The sequence below is a fragment of the Nuphar pumila genome, chromosome 10 (genome assembly GCF_984573655.1).
Source record: "Nuphar pumila chromosome 10, dmNupPumi1.hap1.1, whole genome shotgun sequence".
NCBI lineage: Eukaryota > Viridiplantae > Streptophyta > Magnoliopsida > Nymphaeales > Nymphaeaceae > Nuphar > Nuphar pumila.
Window position 1 is genome coordinate 11,834,832 of NC_143258.1, and position 17,357 is coordinate 11,852,188.

General features: G+C 37.5%; 1 protein-coding gene across 2 annotated transcripts in view; it reads right to left on the reverse strand.

The window, feature by feature from the left end:
* Positions 1-17,357, reverse strand: part of HEME2 (Uroporphyrinogen decarboxylase) — a 159,479-nt gene that overhangs the window by 52,644 nt on the left and 89,478 nt on the right. For both annotated transcript variants that reach the window (XM_090018871.1, XM_090018872.1), the window contains one exon: positions 801-911. In XM_090018871.1, the coding sequence (XP_089874997.1) occupies positions 801-911 (111 nt within the window). The remainder of the gene's footprint in view (positions 1-800; positions 912-17,357) is intronic.

Genomic DNA, 17,357 nt, shown 5'->3' on the forward strand with positions numbered 1-17,357 from the left:
CGCTTTCGGTAACTCTGGAGAATAATATCCCTAGGTACATCACATGGATAATCCATTTTTTCGTCCACACCTAGGTTGAACATGTACAATAAACACTCCTTGCACACAAAGCTATTAATCTTCCAACTATTATTTCCTCAAGGCATGGACTGCAAGAACTTAATGACAAACCAACATACCAGGTACAAGAATGAAATCAACAAGTATGAATTGTTAATCTTCTGTAACTATGTCACATGGGTGCGGGTGCGGGGTGCGGCACTTTCAAAAAACTTGGGTGTGAGGGTGCAGCAAAAATATAAAAAATTATATATATATATATATATATATATATATATATATATATATATATATATAAAGTCCAAAAGTTGGACATAAATGACCCTGGGTGCGTTGACCACACCTAGGGTCAGGTTGACCACAATGGGTACGGGTGCGGGTACGACGTGGGTGCGGCACCTAGTTTGCCGAGTCCCTGTGACATAGTTATATAACTATAGTCTCCACATAATTTGTCATGGGTAACTGGGAACTCAAAACCTTGGATGCAAGGTAAGAATCATATACCAGGATATTATGTTAAATGTTATAACTGCCATCACAAAAATATGCTCTGTAGCCTCCTGAACAAATTGCAAAAATAGGAAACAGGCTCACAATTTCAATAGGGAATTATACCCTCACAGGTCTTGTATCACTATATTTAGTTTGTAAGAGATCTCTACAATTTTTCTTAAATTTCATAGGTTAAAAGAAATGCAAAATAATGCATAAACATCATATTTAAAAAGTTATCTTACCCCATCTGGCTTAAAAACTTTCCACGGCTGTAGAGAGATCTCAACAACAAGTTCCACATTTTCGGACCTTTCTCGAAATGAAGGATGCTTTTCGCATATCTTCTGATAACTCTGAAGAAATAAAAGTATCAAATGAAAAGATCAATTTTCAGAAGTATATCCACATTTAGAATGTGTGCCTTGGTGTGTGTATAGGGTCTGAGGCCCTGAGCTAAAAAAATAGACTATACAATTGAATATAAATAGAAATAATCTCATAGTAGAAAATGGTGTGCGTGTGTATGTATGCATGTGTCTAGAATGTTATCAGACCAGGATATCTTGTTGTGGTAAAATCTTGGTTCTCATGGATACAATCACCAAAAGATAAAACTAACCTTCTGCTTGTTTGGCATGTTTTATTTACAATGTGTGTAAAAACTCCAATAATGAAAGCTTGGCATTAACCAGCTATGATTATTGATTACCTTGTGGTATTATATGTTAAGATGAATGTACTTTTATACGTATATACGTATGTACATATATTAATATATACAATATATATTTTTTATATATAATATATAGAATGCTATATATATTATATAATTGGTCAACCTAGATTGACTAGGATTGGGCCTTAGTCAATCTTGGTTGACTATATCTAGTCGTTGGAGGCTAATTCCAGCTGTTGGACTAGCTTTCAACAGCTAAAAAGCCTCTCTCTCCTCCTTTAATCTCTCATTCTTCTACTCTTTTGCCTATATATATATGGGTGGGTGAGTCCCATTAGAGCTTGAGAGAATGATGGGTAGTATTAGGTATTTTTTATGTTTTGAGAGTTATGTAGTAAGAAATTTATGTATTTTTTTGTATTGTATTTGTGTTCTTTATTAATGAAGATATTTATTCATATTCAATGTGCTTCACCTTTGTTGTTATGGTCGTGTTCAAATGCATTATATTTAAATACTTGGAGCTCTTTTTTGTGTGCATCGGGATCCGTGCTATTTCGTAACATGGTATCAAAGCTTGGCATCTTGGTCTTGGTATCTTGTTCATGTTTGTTCTTCTAAAGAAAATTCTTAATTGATGTATTGCTTGGACTCGATGAACTCACATTTCGGTTTGTGTTTCATATTTGGTGAAGTGTCTATGATAAATATAACACTTGAGAATTTTGTTTATCTTAACTTTTAAATTTAAGCGAAATTCAAGTTAAATTCGGATTAAAATCAGGTTAAATTCAGGCAAATTTCAAGAGTTTAAGTTGAACTAAGACTCTAGTTAGATCTGTTATGAGTTATAGATCTCGTAGGAGATTTGATTTGACAATTTTAAATTTTGGTTGAATCATAAAATGCATTTTTCAAATTGAACTGGCCTCTATTTTGGGTTTTTTCACTTGGATCAGATCCAGAAATAGATTTTTCAAAATTGACCAGACTGTATTTTGGACCCAACCAAGAAACCTAATAGGATGCTACAGTAGCATATGGGTCCAGAAGGTCACACCCAGCCCAGTGAAGCACCACGTGTCAATGTGGGGCCCACAGAAAGCATGGAGGTGGTCATGGGTATAATGGATATTTGCACCATCTCTACACCAAGTGGCTACTTCAGAACGTGCAGCGATCCTCCAGATGGATCCTGGGGCATTTGGTATTTTTTTTAAATAATAGATTCTGAACAGGTCATATATGGATTCAAACATTAGTATTTAGATACAATACGTATTTGGATTAATTAATAGATTTCAGATACATTGGATATAGATCTAAACCATATTATCTAGATCCAATGTGGGTTTAGATTAGACTTTGGGTTTGAACTCTTAATTAAAGAGTTTGGATCGGACTTGATTTGGTCATTTGATCCAATCTCAAATAGATTGGACCTATAGGGTGAGACGCTCTGAACAACAGCATTATTGTTCCGATAGAAATTTCGACTGATCAGTGGCTCACCTATTAAATCGAAGTCAACCTTGACGTTTCTCATCTCAAGGGCATCAAGATCGACTATCTATACGCCTGACTTGGTTGTGATTTGAGTGTTCTATAGTCAGTCGAAGTTCATGCCTAATTGCAAGTCGAAAATCAACATTTTTTGACATCAACTAAATTTTCTTATCGATCTGTGTGTGTACGATTAAATCTAAGACCACTACGATAATCTACGCTTTGAGGGCTATTGAATCAACTGTTTAAACATCAAATTTTGTTGAGTCTTTGGGTCTGTAGGTCTCCCAGAAGGTTACTATATCACTGGAGCCCAAGTGAGAGTAAGAAGTGTTAAAATATATATATTTATATATATATAGATTATAATGTATTGCTTGATAGGGGAATTTTTGTCTTTTTACATGTATTAATAGTTGTTTATTAGAAACAAATATTTTTTTATTTTCTTATTTTGTCTTTTTTTCTTCTTTCTTTTATTTTTTTTCTTGTTTTTTGAGCTTTGGGGCCCCACTTCATGGAGTCGTTAGGGCCCCAACGGTCATAAATATGATCGTTGGGAGCTCCCCAACAACTCTATGAATAGGGAGCTCTCAAGGGCGCCTCTCTCACACTTTTGTATATAAATAGGGGTGTCCCCCCTTACATGTATTATTCCCTTTCTATCACTATTTAATAATACTTAATTTTTGTTAGCCTTTTGCCATTGTCCCTTAGTGGATTTGTATGTGCACTTGAGTGCTTGTCTATTCTCTTTGTAATTGTTCATTATTGGACTTGTAAGTGTTTTATACTTTGTTATTTGTAATTCTGCATACTTCATTACATGGTATTGTTGAGAATAGGTGGTTTTTAGGTTAAGTTGTTCTTTATTAGAGGTTTTCTGAAATACTATTTTCATAAGGTCTTAGATGTAATTTCTTTGTTTTGCCTCTCTCTATTTAATATAGAGAGAAGCCCTAATGATGGATTAAGTTTTCTGTTTTCATGTTCAGCCATCTCTCTCTCTCTCTCTCTCTCTCTCTCTCTCTCTCTCTCTCTCTCTCTCTAGGGTTCGGTTCATCTTCTACATGGTATCAGAGCTCAGCCGATCGTGGGAACGTGATCGACTGTGACGTGGGAGCGTGATCGAGATATCGACTGTGACGTGGGAGCGTGATCGTGTTCTACCAGAACTCAATCGATTCATGGAGGCTTTCATGATCGTGATCAAACTTCGATCACGCTGAGTAATGTTCTAATCAGGTCAGCAATTTAAATATTTTTTTTTCTGGGCATTCTGCTGGTCGTGGATGCCTGCTGTGGGTGTCGTATCATCTGCTGGTCGTGGATGCCTGCTGTGGGTGTCGTATCTCCTCGTGCTCGTCGTGGATGCCTGCTGTGGGTGTCGTATCTCCTCGTCCTTCTTTTTGTTTTCTCTCCTCGTGACTACCTACGCTGTTGGGAGTTTGATTGCGGTTCAGATCTTAGGGAAAAATCTAAATCAGTTCTCCTCATCTGGATTTCCTGTTGCGACCTGGTGGTGCCGAGTCTTGTTGCTGCTATGACGAGTTGTGTTTTTGGTTCATAAGTTGTCGAAGGATATTCCTGATGGGTGGAAGTAACAGATTTTTTTTCTGTTGTCGTGAGTGTTGAATTCTTGTCGAGGTGTGTTCCTGCTGTTTGGGAGCAACAGAATTTTTTTTTCTGTGTGGCCGTAAGTGTTGAGTTCTTGCAGAAGCTGATTTTGTGTGATATTTACTGGATGTCATGCCGTATATGTCGGAGAACAGCAGGTTTAGTTAACATTGTGTCTTGCGACTGCATTCTATCATGTGTGGTGATGTGTTTGGGTGCAGCAAGGATCGGGATTTCTGTGGTAACTACAGCAACTGAAATTATGTTTTATTTTACTCCCTGTTGTGTCGAGTGTTGGTTTTAAGGAAGCACGGAAGCTGAAGTTACTCTTCTGTCATGGAAAATAGCAGATGTGATTTCCTGCTGGATTGAACTTTATTTTGTGGAACAGCAGGAGTGGTTTTCTGCTGAGTTGAAGAATTTTTTTTTTCTTCTTAAACACTTGTTGTTCAAGTGAGTTTTTTTTTGGTATGGCTGAAACGTCGAAAGGTGATTCCAAAATGGAACATATTGGGGAGTATAAGGCGTTTGCCAACCCCTTCTCGTATGGCTCTTCTGTTAGGTTGAATGAAACCAACTATGCCAGGTCGTCCAGAACTTTTATGATGTCGGTATCTGGACATCGTCGAAAGCATATTTTGTTGGAAGGCGAACCCATTGAGAAATTGGGAAAATATGTTACTTGGGATGAAGATAATGACATAGTTATGTCATGGATCATGAACAGTGTCGAACCCCATATTGCAGATGGATTGATCTACTATAATACAGCCAAACTAATGTGGGACAATCTTCGTGATACATACTCACAAGAAACGAATGTGAGTCGTATCCTACAAGTCGAACAGGAAATATATAACTTGCAACAGGGAGATCAGACCTTTGAAATGAAATGGGGATCTTCGAAACACGAGCTTTGATTAACAAGAGCAAGTGTCAAGAATGACACTAAAGCATAACCCTTAAAAAGGGTATAATTGGAAACAAAATAAAAATAAAAATGTATTCTTTATTGATATGAAAAACCAATTGCTTAAGAAGCATTGGAGTGAAATACAAGAGGGGCTGCACCCCTTTATATACACAGCTGAAAGAGGACTCAATAGAGCTATTGGGCACAGTCCAACAGCTCTATTAAGAGCTGTTGGACTGTGTCAGTCCAACAGCTCTATTGCTAGTCAAGTCTGGACAGGACTTGACTAGCAACAGTCATTCTAGTTCAAACTGAACTAGATGACATAAAGACAAAAAATAAAAATAAAGGAAAAAAAATACAGAAAAGAAAGAAATTAAAAATGTATTTATATATATAATAATATAATATTATTATATATACATATATGTACAGTTTTACATTTTAACACTCCCCCTCAAACTTACGGTACAATGAGCGAAAGTTTGTCTAAGAGAAAGTGAAATCGGGGAGCAGCGAGAGGCTTTGTAAAGAGGTCTGCTAACTGATATTCTGAAGTGACATATGGCAGATCAATTATCCCGTGTAGATATTCCTCTCTGACGTAGTGACAATCCATTTCGATGTGTTTGGTGCGTTCGTGGAATGTTCTGTTACTGGCAATGTAGATCGCACTTTTGTTGTCACAACACATTTGTGAAGCCTTTGTTGCTTCAACTCCCATGTCAGCAAGCAGTCGTCGGAGCCAAACTACTTCCATGGTCGTGGTTGCCATGGCTCTGTATTCAGCTTCGGTGGATGAGAGAGATACCTTCTGCTGCTTTTTACACCTCCACGAGATTAATGATTCCCCTAAAAAGACACAAAAGCCAGTGGTTGAGTGTCTGTTATTGGGATCACCTCCCCAATCAGCATCAGTATATGCAATTAAATCAAGAGAAGAGGAGGAAGATAAGAAAAGTCCTCGTGAAAGAGAGGACTTGATGTATCTGATAATACGCATGACTGCTCCCATATGAACAGAAGTAGGAGCATGTTGAAATTGACTTGCTGTATCAACAGCATGTGCTATATCTGGTCTGGTAATGGATAGATAGGAAAGTGCCCCGACAAGCTGTCTGTAAGGAGTAGGGTCTGCAAGAAGTTCTCCATCATCAATCTTCATTTTAACATTAACAACTTCTGGAGTGTCAACTTTCTTATCATCAGTAATACCAGACCTGAAAACAATATCAAAAGCAAATTTAGTCTGAGATAATAAATATCCTCTAGGAGAATAAGCAACTTCAATGCCTAAAAAATATCTCAACAAGCCCAAATCAGTCATTTCAAAATGAGATTTAAGAAGTGTTTTGATTGTTTCAACTCCCTGTTTATCGCTTCCGGTGATGATCATATCATCCACATAGAGAAGAAGCACAATGATCCCTGCATCAGAATTCTTAATAAACAAAGCAGTGTCAGTTAAACAGAATTGAAAACCAATATCAATCATAACACGACTAAACCTATCATACCAAGCTTTTGGTGCTTGTTTTAGTCCATAAAGAGCTTTTTCTAAGCGAAAGACTTTACCCTTAGGAATACTTAGACCAGGAGGGGGTTCCATATATACTTCTTCAACTAGCTTTCCATTTAAAAAAGCATTTTTGACATCCATTTGAAAAATAGACCATTTTTTGATAGAAGCTAAGGCAATTAAGGTTCGGACAGTAGTCATACGAGCCACCGGAGCAAAGGTTTCTTCATAATCAATCCCATATTCTTGGGCATAACCTTTGGCTACTAAACGGGCTTTATATCTTTCAACAGTACCATCACTCTTGGTTTTAATTTTATAAACCCATCGACATCCTATAGTTTTCTTCCCTGAAGGAAGATCTTGAATATTCCATGTAGAAGCCTTTTCAAGTGCATCTAATTCAGCTTTCATGGCTTCTATCCATTTGATATCATTTTTTGCTTGAAAATATGTGGATGGTTCTTCATATGAGTGAATTAATGCAATAACTGCCCTATATGTGGGTGAGAAAGACTCGTATGATACAAACTTTCCTGGAGGCCTCGAGATTCGGGATGATTGTCTAGTTGGAATGTTAGAATATTTTTCAAGTGCACATGGAGGATTAGACTCTTGTCGCCTGGAATATTGAATACTAGTATCTCTATGAACTTCTTCATTTTCAACATTAAGATCAATAATTCTTTGATCATCATCAAAGTTACAATCAAGGTCATATTTATCAGATGTTGATATTAGATCTAGCAAAAAGGAGTACTCAGTGACGTCTTTTAATTTTCTAAAATCAAAGAAGCTCTCCTTTTCAAGAAAGGAAACATTTCTAGACACATATAGTTTATTATTTTTGAAGTCAAAACATCTATAACCTTTCTGGTTTTCAGCATATCCTAAAAAGGCACAGGGAATCGCACGAGGGAAAAATTTATCATTTTTGTCAGTAAATATGAAACATTTGCACCCAAATATTCTTAGTCTAGAGTAGTCTGGAGAAATGTTCATAAGTTTTTCAATGGGAGTGATATTTTGTAACGAAGAAGATGACATCCTATTAATGAGATAGGTGGCAATTAAGGTTCAGACAGTAGTCATACGAGCCACCGGAGCAAAGGTTTCTTCATAATCAATCCCATATTCTTGGGCATAACCTTTGGCTACTAAACGGGCTTTATATCTTTCAAGAGTACCATCACTCTTGGTTTTAATTTTATAAACCCATCGACATCCTATAGTTTTCTTCCCTGGAGGAAGATCTTGAATATTCCATGTAGAAGCCTTTTCAAGTGCATCTAATTCAACTTTCATGGCTTCTATCCATTTGATATCATTTTTTGCTTGAAAATATGCAGATGGTTCTTCATATGAGTGAATTAATGCAATAACTGCCCTATATGTGGGTGAGAAAGACTCGTATGATACAAACTTTTCTGGAGGCCTCGAGATTCGGGATGATTGTCTAGTTGGAATGTTAGAATATTTCTCAAGTGCACATGGAGTATTAGACTCTTGTCGCCTGGAATATTGAATACTAGTATCTCTATGAACTTCTTCATTTTCAACATTAAGATCAATAATTCTTGGATCATCATCAAAGTTACAATCAAGGTCATATTCATCAGATGTTGATGTTAGATCTAGCAAAAAGGAGTACTCAGTGACGTCTTTTAATTTTCTAAAATCAAAGAAGCTCTCCTTTTCAAGAAAGGAAACATTTCTAGACACATATAGTTTATTATTTTTGAAGTCAAAACATCTATAACCTTTCTGGTTTTCAGCATATCCTAAAAAGGCACAGGGAATCGCACGAGGGGAAAGTTTATCATTTTTGTCAGTAAATATGAAACATTTGCACCCAAATATTCTTAATCTAGAGTAGTCTGGAGAAATGTTCATAAGTTTTTCAATGGGAGTGATATTTTGTAACGAAGAAGATGGCATCCTATTAATGAGATAGGTGGCAGTTAAGGCAGCTTCTGCCCAAAAGTCTTTAGGGACTTGATTTGCTATTAATAAAGTTCTAGTGGTTTCTATAATATGGCGATGTTTTCGTTCTGCCAGTCCATTTTGTTGAGGTGTATAAGGACAAGATCTTTGATGTGTGATGCCATGCAATTTAAGATAATTTTGAAAATCTGTGGATAAAAACTCTCCCCCTGAATCTGTGCGAAAAATAGTAATATCATTTTGAAATTTGTTTTTAACCATATTATGAAAAGTTTGAAAGTATGAAAATACTTCAGACTTATGTTTGAGAAAGTACATCCACGTATGTCGGGAGAAATCATCGACAAAAATAACATAGTAAACAAATCCTCCTTTAGAAATTACTGGTGCAGGACCCCAAACATCCGAGTGTATTAATTCAAGTGGTCTTGAAGAGAAAAAGGTTCTGTTCTGAAATGGTAATCTTTTCATTTTGCCGAGAATACAATCTTTACAATCAAATGATTCAGAGTTACAAAATTTCCCTAGATTTGGAAAATGTTGGATTTTGGCTATATGTGGGTGACCAAGTCTCTTATGCCACAGTTCCAACTCTATTTTTTGAATATTATAACAAAAAGCTTTCTTCGGCATTTCCAAAAAATCCATGTAATAGAGTCCTCCTTCTCTATGGCCTTCCCCAATCAGCTTGCCTGACTGGCGATCCTGTACCCAACAACCATGAGAAGAAAAAGAAATATTACACCCATAATCAGAAATTTGAGATACAGATAAAAGATTTAAATTTAATTTGGGAACATGTCTAATTTCTGGAATAAAAAAATTTTTTGTTTTATAAATTTTTTCAAAATCTCCTATTCCTTCTATTTCAAGAGAAGTCCCATCAGCAGTAAAGACCTTTGACACACTTGTTTTATTTTTAACACATTTGGATAGACTTTGATTATTTGGGGTCATATGAAAAGATGCACCGGAGTCAAGAAGCCAAGAAATTTTACCTAAATCAGAAAAAGATGAGGCTGTTGCGCCGGTTGAAGCTTCAGATGAGGAAGAGGCACCTTTGATGAGAGGCTGAAGGATCTCCATTAGTTGGGCCAGGGAAACTGGTGCATCCTGATCTTTAGGCTCCGATCCAGCAATTGCAGCTCTTTTTTCTCTCAGCTCCTTAAGTTTGGGACATTGTGGCCTGTAGTGTCCCGGTTCATGACAGTGATGACAAATAACTTTCTTCTTATCATAGTCACCATTTTGTCGGTTAAAGTGAGGAGGCCTATATGATCGAACATGATTCCCTGGTCTAGACACGGCTAAAACGGAATCATCTTCAATTTTTAAAGAACCTTTCCGGAGACGATTTTCTTCCATTGTTAACTCTTCAATAGTTTCAACAATAGAAGGATTTTTTCCCCGGTGAAGTAGGGCCGATTTAGTGGTTTCAAATTCCGGCCTTAATCCAGTGATAAACTGGTAAAAATGTTCAACATCGAGTTGTTTCTGACGAAGCTCGATGTCTTCGGCACAATGCCACTTTGGTTCTAAAAGGGAAAGTTCTTCCCAAAGTTCGGACAACCCATTGTAATATTCACGAATAGTTTTGTCTCCTTGTGTCATCATTCGAACTTTTTCTTGGAGGTTGCACACGTGTGCAATATCTTTAAGGGAATACATATTCTTAAGGTATTCCCATGCCTTATCGGCATGATCAAATTTGGCAAGACTTGAGCATTTTTTAATGTCAACGCTATTGATAAGCCATGACATTATCTTCGCATGAGATATTCTCCATTTTTTCCATTTCTTCTCGTATGAGGCAATAGCCTTGATTTTCTCTTCTTCCGATAGATGGACGTCTTTATCTCCCTCCTTTTTAGTAAGAGATAGCTTAGGTTCTGAATCGGAACCATCCACAATCCCCCATAAGCCTTTTCCCCATATATGGTGCTTCATGATTGAAGCCCATGTTACATAGTTCGTATCGCTTAGTTTCATAGGCATGATGGTGACTTTATCATTGTCATCCATCGATTACAAGGAGAGAAAGAATAGGGATAGAAGAGAAACAAGAAGGAAAATGAGAAAGAAAGAAAAAAAAAACAATACAACAAGATGTGAAATCTTCTCCAATGAAGTGATAAAACACTTCTCTTCAAGTGGCGAACACTTTTGCAAACGGGCACGGAAACCGAGGCAGCTTTTCCTCAAGATTTAGTACTTCCGCGGCTCTGATACCATGAAATGAAATGGGGATCTTCGAAACACGAGCTTTGATTAACAAGAGCAAGTGTCAAGAATGACACTAAAGCATAACCCTTAAAAAGGGTATAATTGGAAACAAAATAAAAATAAAAATGTATTCTTTATTGATATGAAAAACCAATTGCTTAAGAAGCATTGGAGTGAAATACAAGAGGGGCTGCACCCCTTTATATACACAGCTGAAAGAGGACTCAATAGAGCTGTTGGGCACAGTCCAACAGCTCTATTTAGAGCTGTTGGAATGTGTCAGTCCAACAGCTCTATTAAGAGCTGTTGGACTGTGTCAGTCCAACAGCTCTATTGCTAGTCAAGTCTGGACAGGACTTGACTAGCAACAGTCATTCTAGTTCAAACTGAACTAGATGACATAAAGACAAAAAATAAAAATAAAGGAAAAAAAATACAGAAAAGAAAGAAATTAAAAATGTATTTATATATATAATAATATAATATTATTATATATACATATATGTACAGTTTTACATTTTAACAACCTTGACCCAGTACTATGCCTCTGTCAAAGCTGCGTTTGAAAGACTTAATGCTCACCGACCTCTATGTTGCTCGAAGCAAAAGGATCATCAAGAACAAACCATGGTTGCTCGTTTTCTTACAGGTCTCTCTTCAGATTTTTCTGTTGCAAAAGTTCAAATGTTGACTGGTTCAGATGTTCCCACTCTTGCTGACGCTTACAATCGTCTGAGTAGACTTGCGATATCTCTGCCACAATCTCAGCCTGTGACTCAGACATCTGCTCTTGTTGCCCCATCTAGTTATGGCCGTGGAAATATTCAGAATATCAGAGGACGAGGACGTGGACGTGGTATGGGAGGCAGAGGAAAGCTTCAATGTACATTCTGTGGAAAATCTGGACATTTAGAAGATCGTTGTTGGGATAAGCATGGTCGGCCAATCTCTTCTGCATCAAAGTCATATAACCCTAAAGCTCATGTTACTACTATTGAGGCAACTAATGCACAAGAGAATATCACTGCAAATGAAAGTAGTATCACCCTTAGTCGTGCGGAATATGATCAGTTGATTGCTCTCCGACCTTTGAGTTCCAATTCTCCTGTAGCTGGTACTGCCTATTCAACCGAGAATCATCTCCATCCGAATGATAGTAAGTGGGTTATTGACTTTGGTGCATCCAGACATTTGTGTGGAAATTCACGTGTTTTTTCAGATCTAAAGGTCATTAAGGCTCAACTTGGAGTCTCATTAGCCGATGGGAGCTCCTTCCCGGTTGTTGGTCAGGGAAATATTTCTATATCCTCCTCATTACAGTTGAAAAATGCTCTTCATGCTCCAAACTTTCCTCAAAGTTTACTTTCTGTTAGTTGCCTTATAAAAGAACAAAATTGTAGAGTAATATTTGATCCAATGGGTTGTCGTTTTCAGGATTTGATGACGGGGAAGAAGATTGGTGGAGGCTATGAAGAAAATGGAATTTACTACCTATATCATCCAATGGGTTCTGTTCATGCTGCAGTGGAACATTCATTCAGCCCTGTTCAGTGGCATCGTCGTCTTGGTCATCCTTCATTGTCAAAACTTCGGTTGGTCTTTCCTCAGATTCCTTCCACCACATCATTTCAGTGTGAAGCATGTCAGTTGGGCAAGCATCATCGAAGTTCGTTCCCTTTGAGTCAGAGTCAGTCTAGTAATAAAGTTTTTGAACTTCTTCATGCAGATGTATGGGGTCCTAGTAAGATTCCTACTAGGACTCAGTGTCGGTATTATCTTGTTATTGTTGATGATTTCTCTAAGTTATCATGGGTATTTTTAATAAAAGAACGATCTGAAGTTCCAAGTCTTATCAAATCCCTAATTCTTGAGATAAAAACTCACTTTGAATCTATTGTCAAGATTGTTCGCACTGATAATGCTCTTGAGTTTAAATCAAAAGATCTGTTACAATTTTACCAAGATCATGGCATCCAACCCCAAACTTCCTGTGCCTATTCATCTCAACAAAATGGGGTGGCTGAGCGAAAACATCGGCACCTCCTTGATGTTGCCAGGACCATTATGATTCAATCCAATGTTCCTGCGTCATACTGGGGTGATGCGATTACCACTGCTTGCTATCTGATCAACCGCATGCCTTCGTCTTCTGTGGGCGATCAAATTCCATTACATATCCTAAAACCTAATGCCCCACTTTTTTCTTTCTCACCAAAAATATTTGGATGTGTTTGTTTTGTTCACAAACTTGGCCCTGACCGTGATAAATTAGCTGCTCAAGCTACAAAATGCATATTTATTGGTTATCCGAAAAATCAGAAGGGCTATCGATGTTATGATCCTATTTCTCGCCGAGAGTATGTCAGTGCGGACGTATCTTTCCTGGAATCCTCTCCATATTACTCTAGTTCCGGTTCTCCGCTGCAGGTTGATCCAGCTGAGTCTTTTCCATTACCTATACCTCCTTTTCCTTTGGAATTTGTGCCCTCCTTACCGAACCAAACTTCATCCTCTTCCAGATTTAATAATCCTCCATTGGTATATGTGCGTAGAGCTCCACTTCCGCAAGAGCCTTCATCTTCTTCTTCTCCTGAGGTAAGTTCTACTGACAATAGTGGTCTTCCGGATGATGATAACAGGCCTATTGCTCTACGCAAAGGGACAAGACAATGCACCTTATATCCCATAGCTCATTTTGTCTCCCATGCCAGAATTGGACATCAGATGAAGTCTTTTATTTCAGCCTTGTCTGCTGAAACCATTCCTCAGAACTATCAGTAGGCAGCACTTGATAATCGCTGGAAGATGGCTATGCAAGAAGAAATGACAGCTTTGGTATCTCAGCATACCTGTGATCTAGTTGATTCCCCAGCAGATGCTGACATTGTTGGATGTAAATGGGTATATACAATAAAGTACAAATCTGATGGTTCTATTGAAAGGTACAAGGCCAGATTAGTCGCGAAAGGATATACCCAGACATATGGAATTGACTTCTTTGAAACGTTTTCTCCTGTTGCACGGATGGGTACCATCCGTCTTGTTCTCTCAGTAGCTGTTCAGCATGGCTGGAACTTGTGTCAATTAGATGTGAAAAATGCATTTCTTTATGGGGATCTCTCTGAGACCGTTTACATGCAACAACCTCCAGGTTTTGAGGTTGAGGGGGAGTGTCATAAGGTGTGCAAATTGAGAAAGGCGATTTATGGCTTGAAACAAAGTCCTCGTGCATGGTTTCAAAAGTTGTTTGAAGTGATGTCAAGCTTTGGTTTTAACAGATCAGCAGCAGATCATACACTTTTTATTAAGAAAACTAGCTCTGGCATAGTTGTTATGATAGTATATGTGGATGACATCATTCTTACAGGAGATGATGTGAAAGCTATTGAAGCCACAAAGGCTCATCTTCACAAACACTTTGTTACAAAAGACCTTGGTTCACTCAGGTATTTTCTGGGTATAGAAGTTGCTAGAAGCCGTGAAGGGATGGTTTTGTCTCAACGGAAGTATGTTCTTGACTTATTAAAGGAAATAGGCATGTTGGAAGCTAAACCAGCAAATATTCCCATGGACCATAAAGTTCAGTTGGTTGAAGAAGGGTCAAAACCTGTTGATAGCAAACGCTATCGCTCCCTAGTAGGGAAGTTACTATATGTAACTGTGACCAGACCAGATATTGCTTTAGTAGTAAGCAAAGTTAGCCAGTTCATGACCAAACCAACTGAGGTACACTGGAATGCAGCCATAAAGATTCTCAGATATCTAAAATCCTCTCCTGGAAAGGGGTTACTGTTCAAGAAAGGTGGAACTCTGGAGATAGTAGCTTATTCTGATGCTGACTATGCTGGATCTGTAGTAGATAGAAAGTCTACCACAGGATTCTGTGTGTTTCTGGGAGACAACTTGATTTCATGGAGAAGTAAGAAACAAAATGTGGTTTCCAAGTCGAGTGCAGAATCAGAATATCGGGCTATGGCCCAAACAGCTGCTGAATTGATATGGGTTCGCACTGTTCTTAATGATCTCCAGGTGAAGGTTTCCTCTCCAATGACCATGATGTGTGATAACAAAGCGGCAACATATATAGCAAACAATCCTATCTTTCATGAGAGAACAAAGCACATTGAGGTTGATTGTCACTATGTAAGAGATATGATTCAAGCTGGTCATATCACTACAAAATACCTAAAGTCTGAAGACCAAGTTGCAGATATGTTTACAAAGCCTCTTGCTAGGCCAAATTTCTCCAGATGCTGTGACAAGTTGAGCATGATAGATATCTATGCTCCAGCTTGAGGGGGAGTGTTGAGAATAGGTGGTTTTTAGGTTAAGTTGTTCTTTATTAGAGGTTTTCTGAAATACTATTTTCATAAGGTCTTAGATGTAATTTCTTTGTTTTGCCTCTCTCTATTTAATATAGAGAGAAGCCCTAATGATGGATTAAGTTTTCTGTTTTCATGTTCAGCCGTCTCTCTCTCTCTCTCTCTCTCTCTCTCTCTAGGGTTCGGTTCATCTTCTACAGGTATCAAAGTCATTTGAGTTCTCTTGATCTTGGAAGCATTTCTTGTGGTGTTTGAAGATCATGACCAGAGTGAAGCTCTCCTTCAAACTTAATGGATCCAACTACTTGATGTGGGTGTCGGACATGAAAAATCATCTTAGAGGGAAGAAAATTTTGAGCTTTGTGATAGGAACCTCTCTTAAACCATCGTTAAAGCTCACCAAAGGTGGAGGTGTTGAAAAAGCTCTCATTGGGGATGATCGTCTTAAAGCCATCAATGAATATCAAATAAAGGTAGAGGATTAAGAAAGTAACCATGACAAAATTTTGGCATGGTTTGTGAACAATGTTGACATAAAAATGTGCCAACGTTGCTAAATTTAGAAAAGTCAATGAAACTTGGTTCTTTCCCAAAAAAATCTTGCTAGACAATATTTTTGTCAAGATAAAATTAGATCCACTAAGCAAGGAGACATGTGTATCCGGGATTACTTTAGCATTTTGTCCCCTCTTTGTGATGAATTATCTCTTCTTGAGCCTAAATGGGTGGCTCCTGAGGATATTGAAATAAGAAGAGAGCAAATTAAGAAGGAGCACTTTTTTCAATTCCTTCATAATCTAAGATCGCAATTTGAACAAGTGAGGTCTTCTCTCCTTCATAAGACTAAAGCTATGCCTCTTGAAGATGCTCTTGCCGAGGTATGTCAAGAAGAAACCTATCTTGGCATGACCCATAAGAATGATGATGTTTTGGTAGTTACTAGGCCGGGTTCCAATGTAAAAACCTATACGCCACTCCACTTTATAAAACCAAATAACTATGGTAATGGGCCCAACTACAATAGTGGATATAGGAAGGGAGTCCCTTGCCATCATTGTAATGAACCGGGACACATTAGACAGGTATATCCTAAGCTTAAAGGTAAGATTGCTTCTGTTGGAGAAATCACACCTAAGAAAGAAGAAGCAAGCACAAATGGAGATATTAAAAAAATGCTTAATCAGATATCGGAAGTACTTCAACAACTCCTCAATTCATCCTCCACTTCGGGTGCCACCATTGCATCTTCCTCATCTCCTCCAGGTATGTGGATTTTTTATTCGGGTGCTTCCTTTCATATGACACCTCATAAGAATGTTCCTTCCAAAGTTTATACTAATCCTACTTCATCTTATGTTTCAATGGCCGATGAAACTTCAAATAGAAAGTATTGGAACACTTGATTCAAAACATTCTCAAGATTTTTTTGTTTAAAAAATAATGGTGATTCCAAAATTAAATTTAAATCTTTTTTCTGCATCTCAAAGTTTCGATCATGGTTGCAAAGTTTCTTTTTCACCTAAAGATTGCACCGTGCAGGATCTCCAGTCAGAGAAGCTGATTGGGCAAGGCCATAGAAGAGGTGATCCTTACTTTATGGATTTTTTGTCTCTTTCACCCAAGTCATTTTGTAATTTTGTACATGTCAAAAGTATTGATACTTGGCATAAGAGACTTGGCCACCCTAGCTTTTCGAAGATGTCGCTCTTTTTTTTTTTTTTTTGGGGGGGGGGGGGGGGGGAATACATGTAATGAAAAAGACATCTTATAAAGATTGCATTTTTTAAAAAATAAAACCAATTATCTTTCCTCAAAGAACTTTTGTTTCTACACGGCCTTTTGAATTAGTACATTCGGATGTATGGGATTCCTCACCTATCATATCAAAAGGAGGTTACTTATATTATGTCATTTTTGTTGATGATTTTACTAGATAGATATGGATTCATTTTCTAAATCATAAATCCGATGTGTTCTCTTTTTTTAAAGAATTTCATATAATGATTAAAAATCAATTCATAATCAACATTTATTTTCTTAGATCGGATTCGGCAAGAGAATACATTAATTATTTTCAAA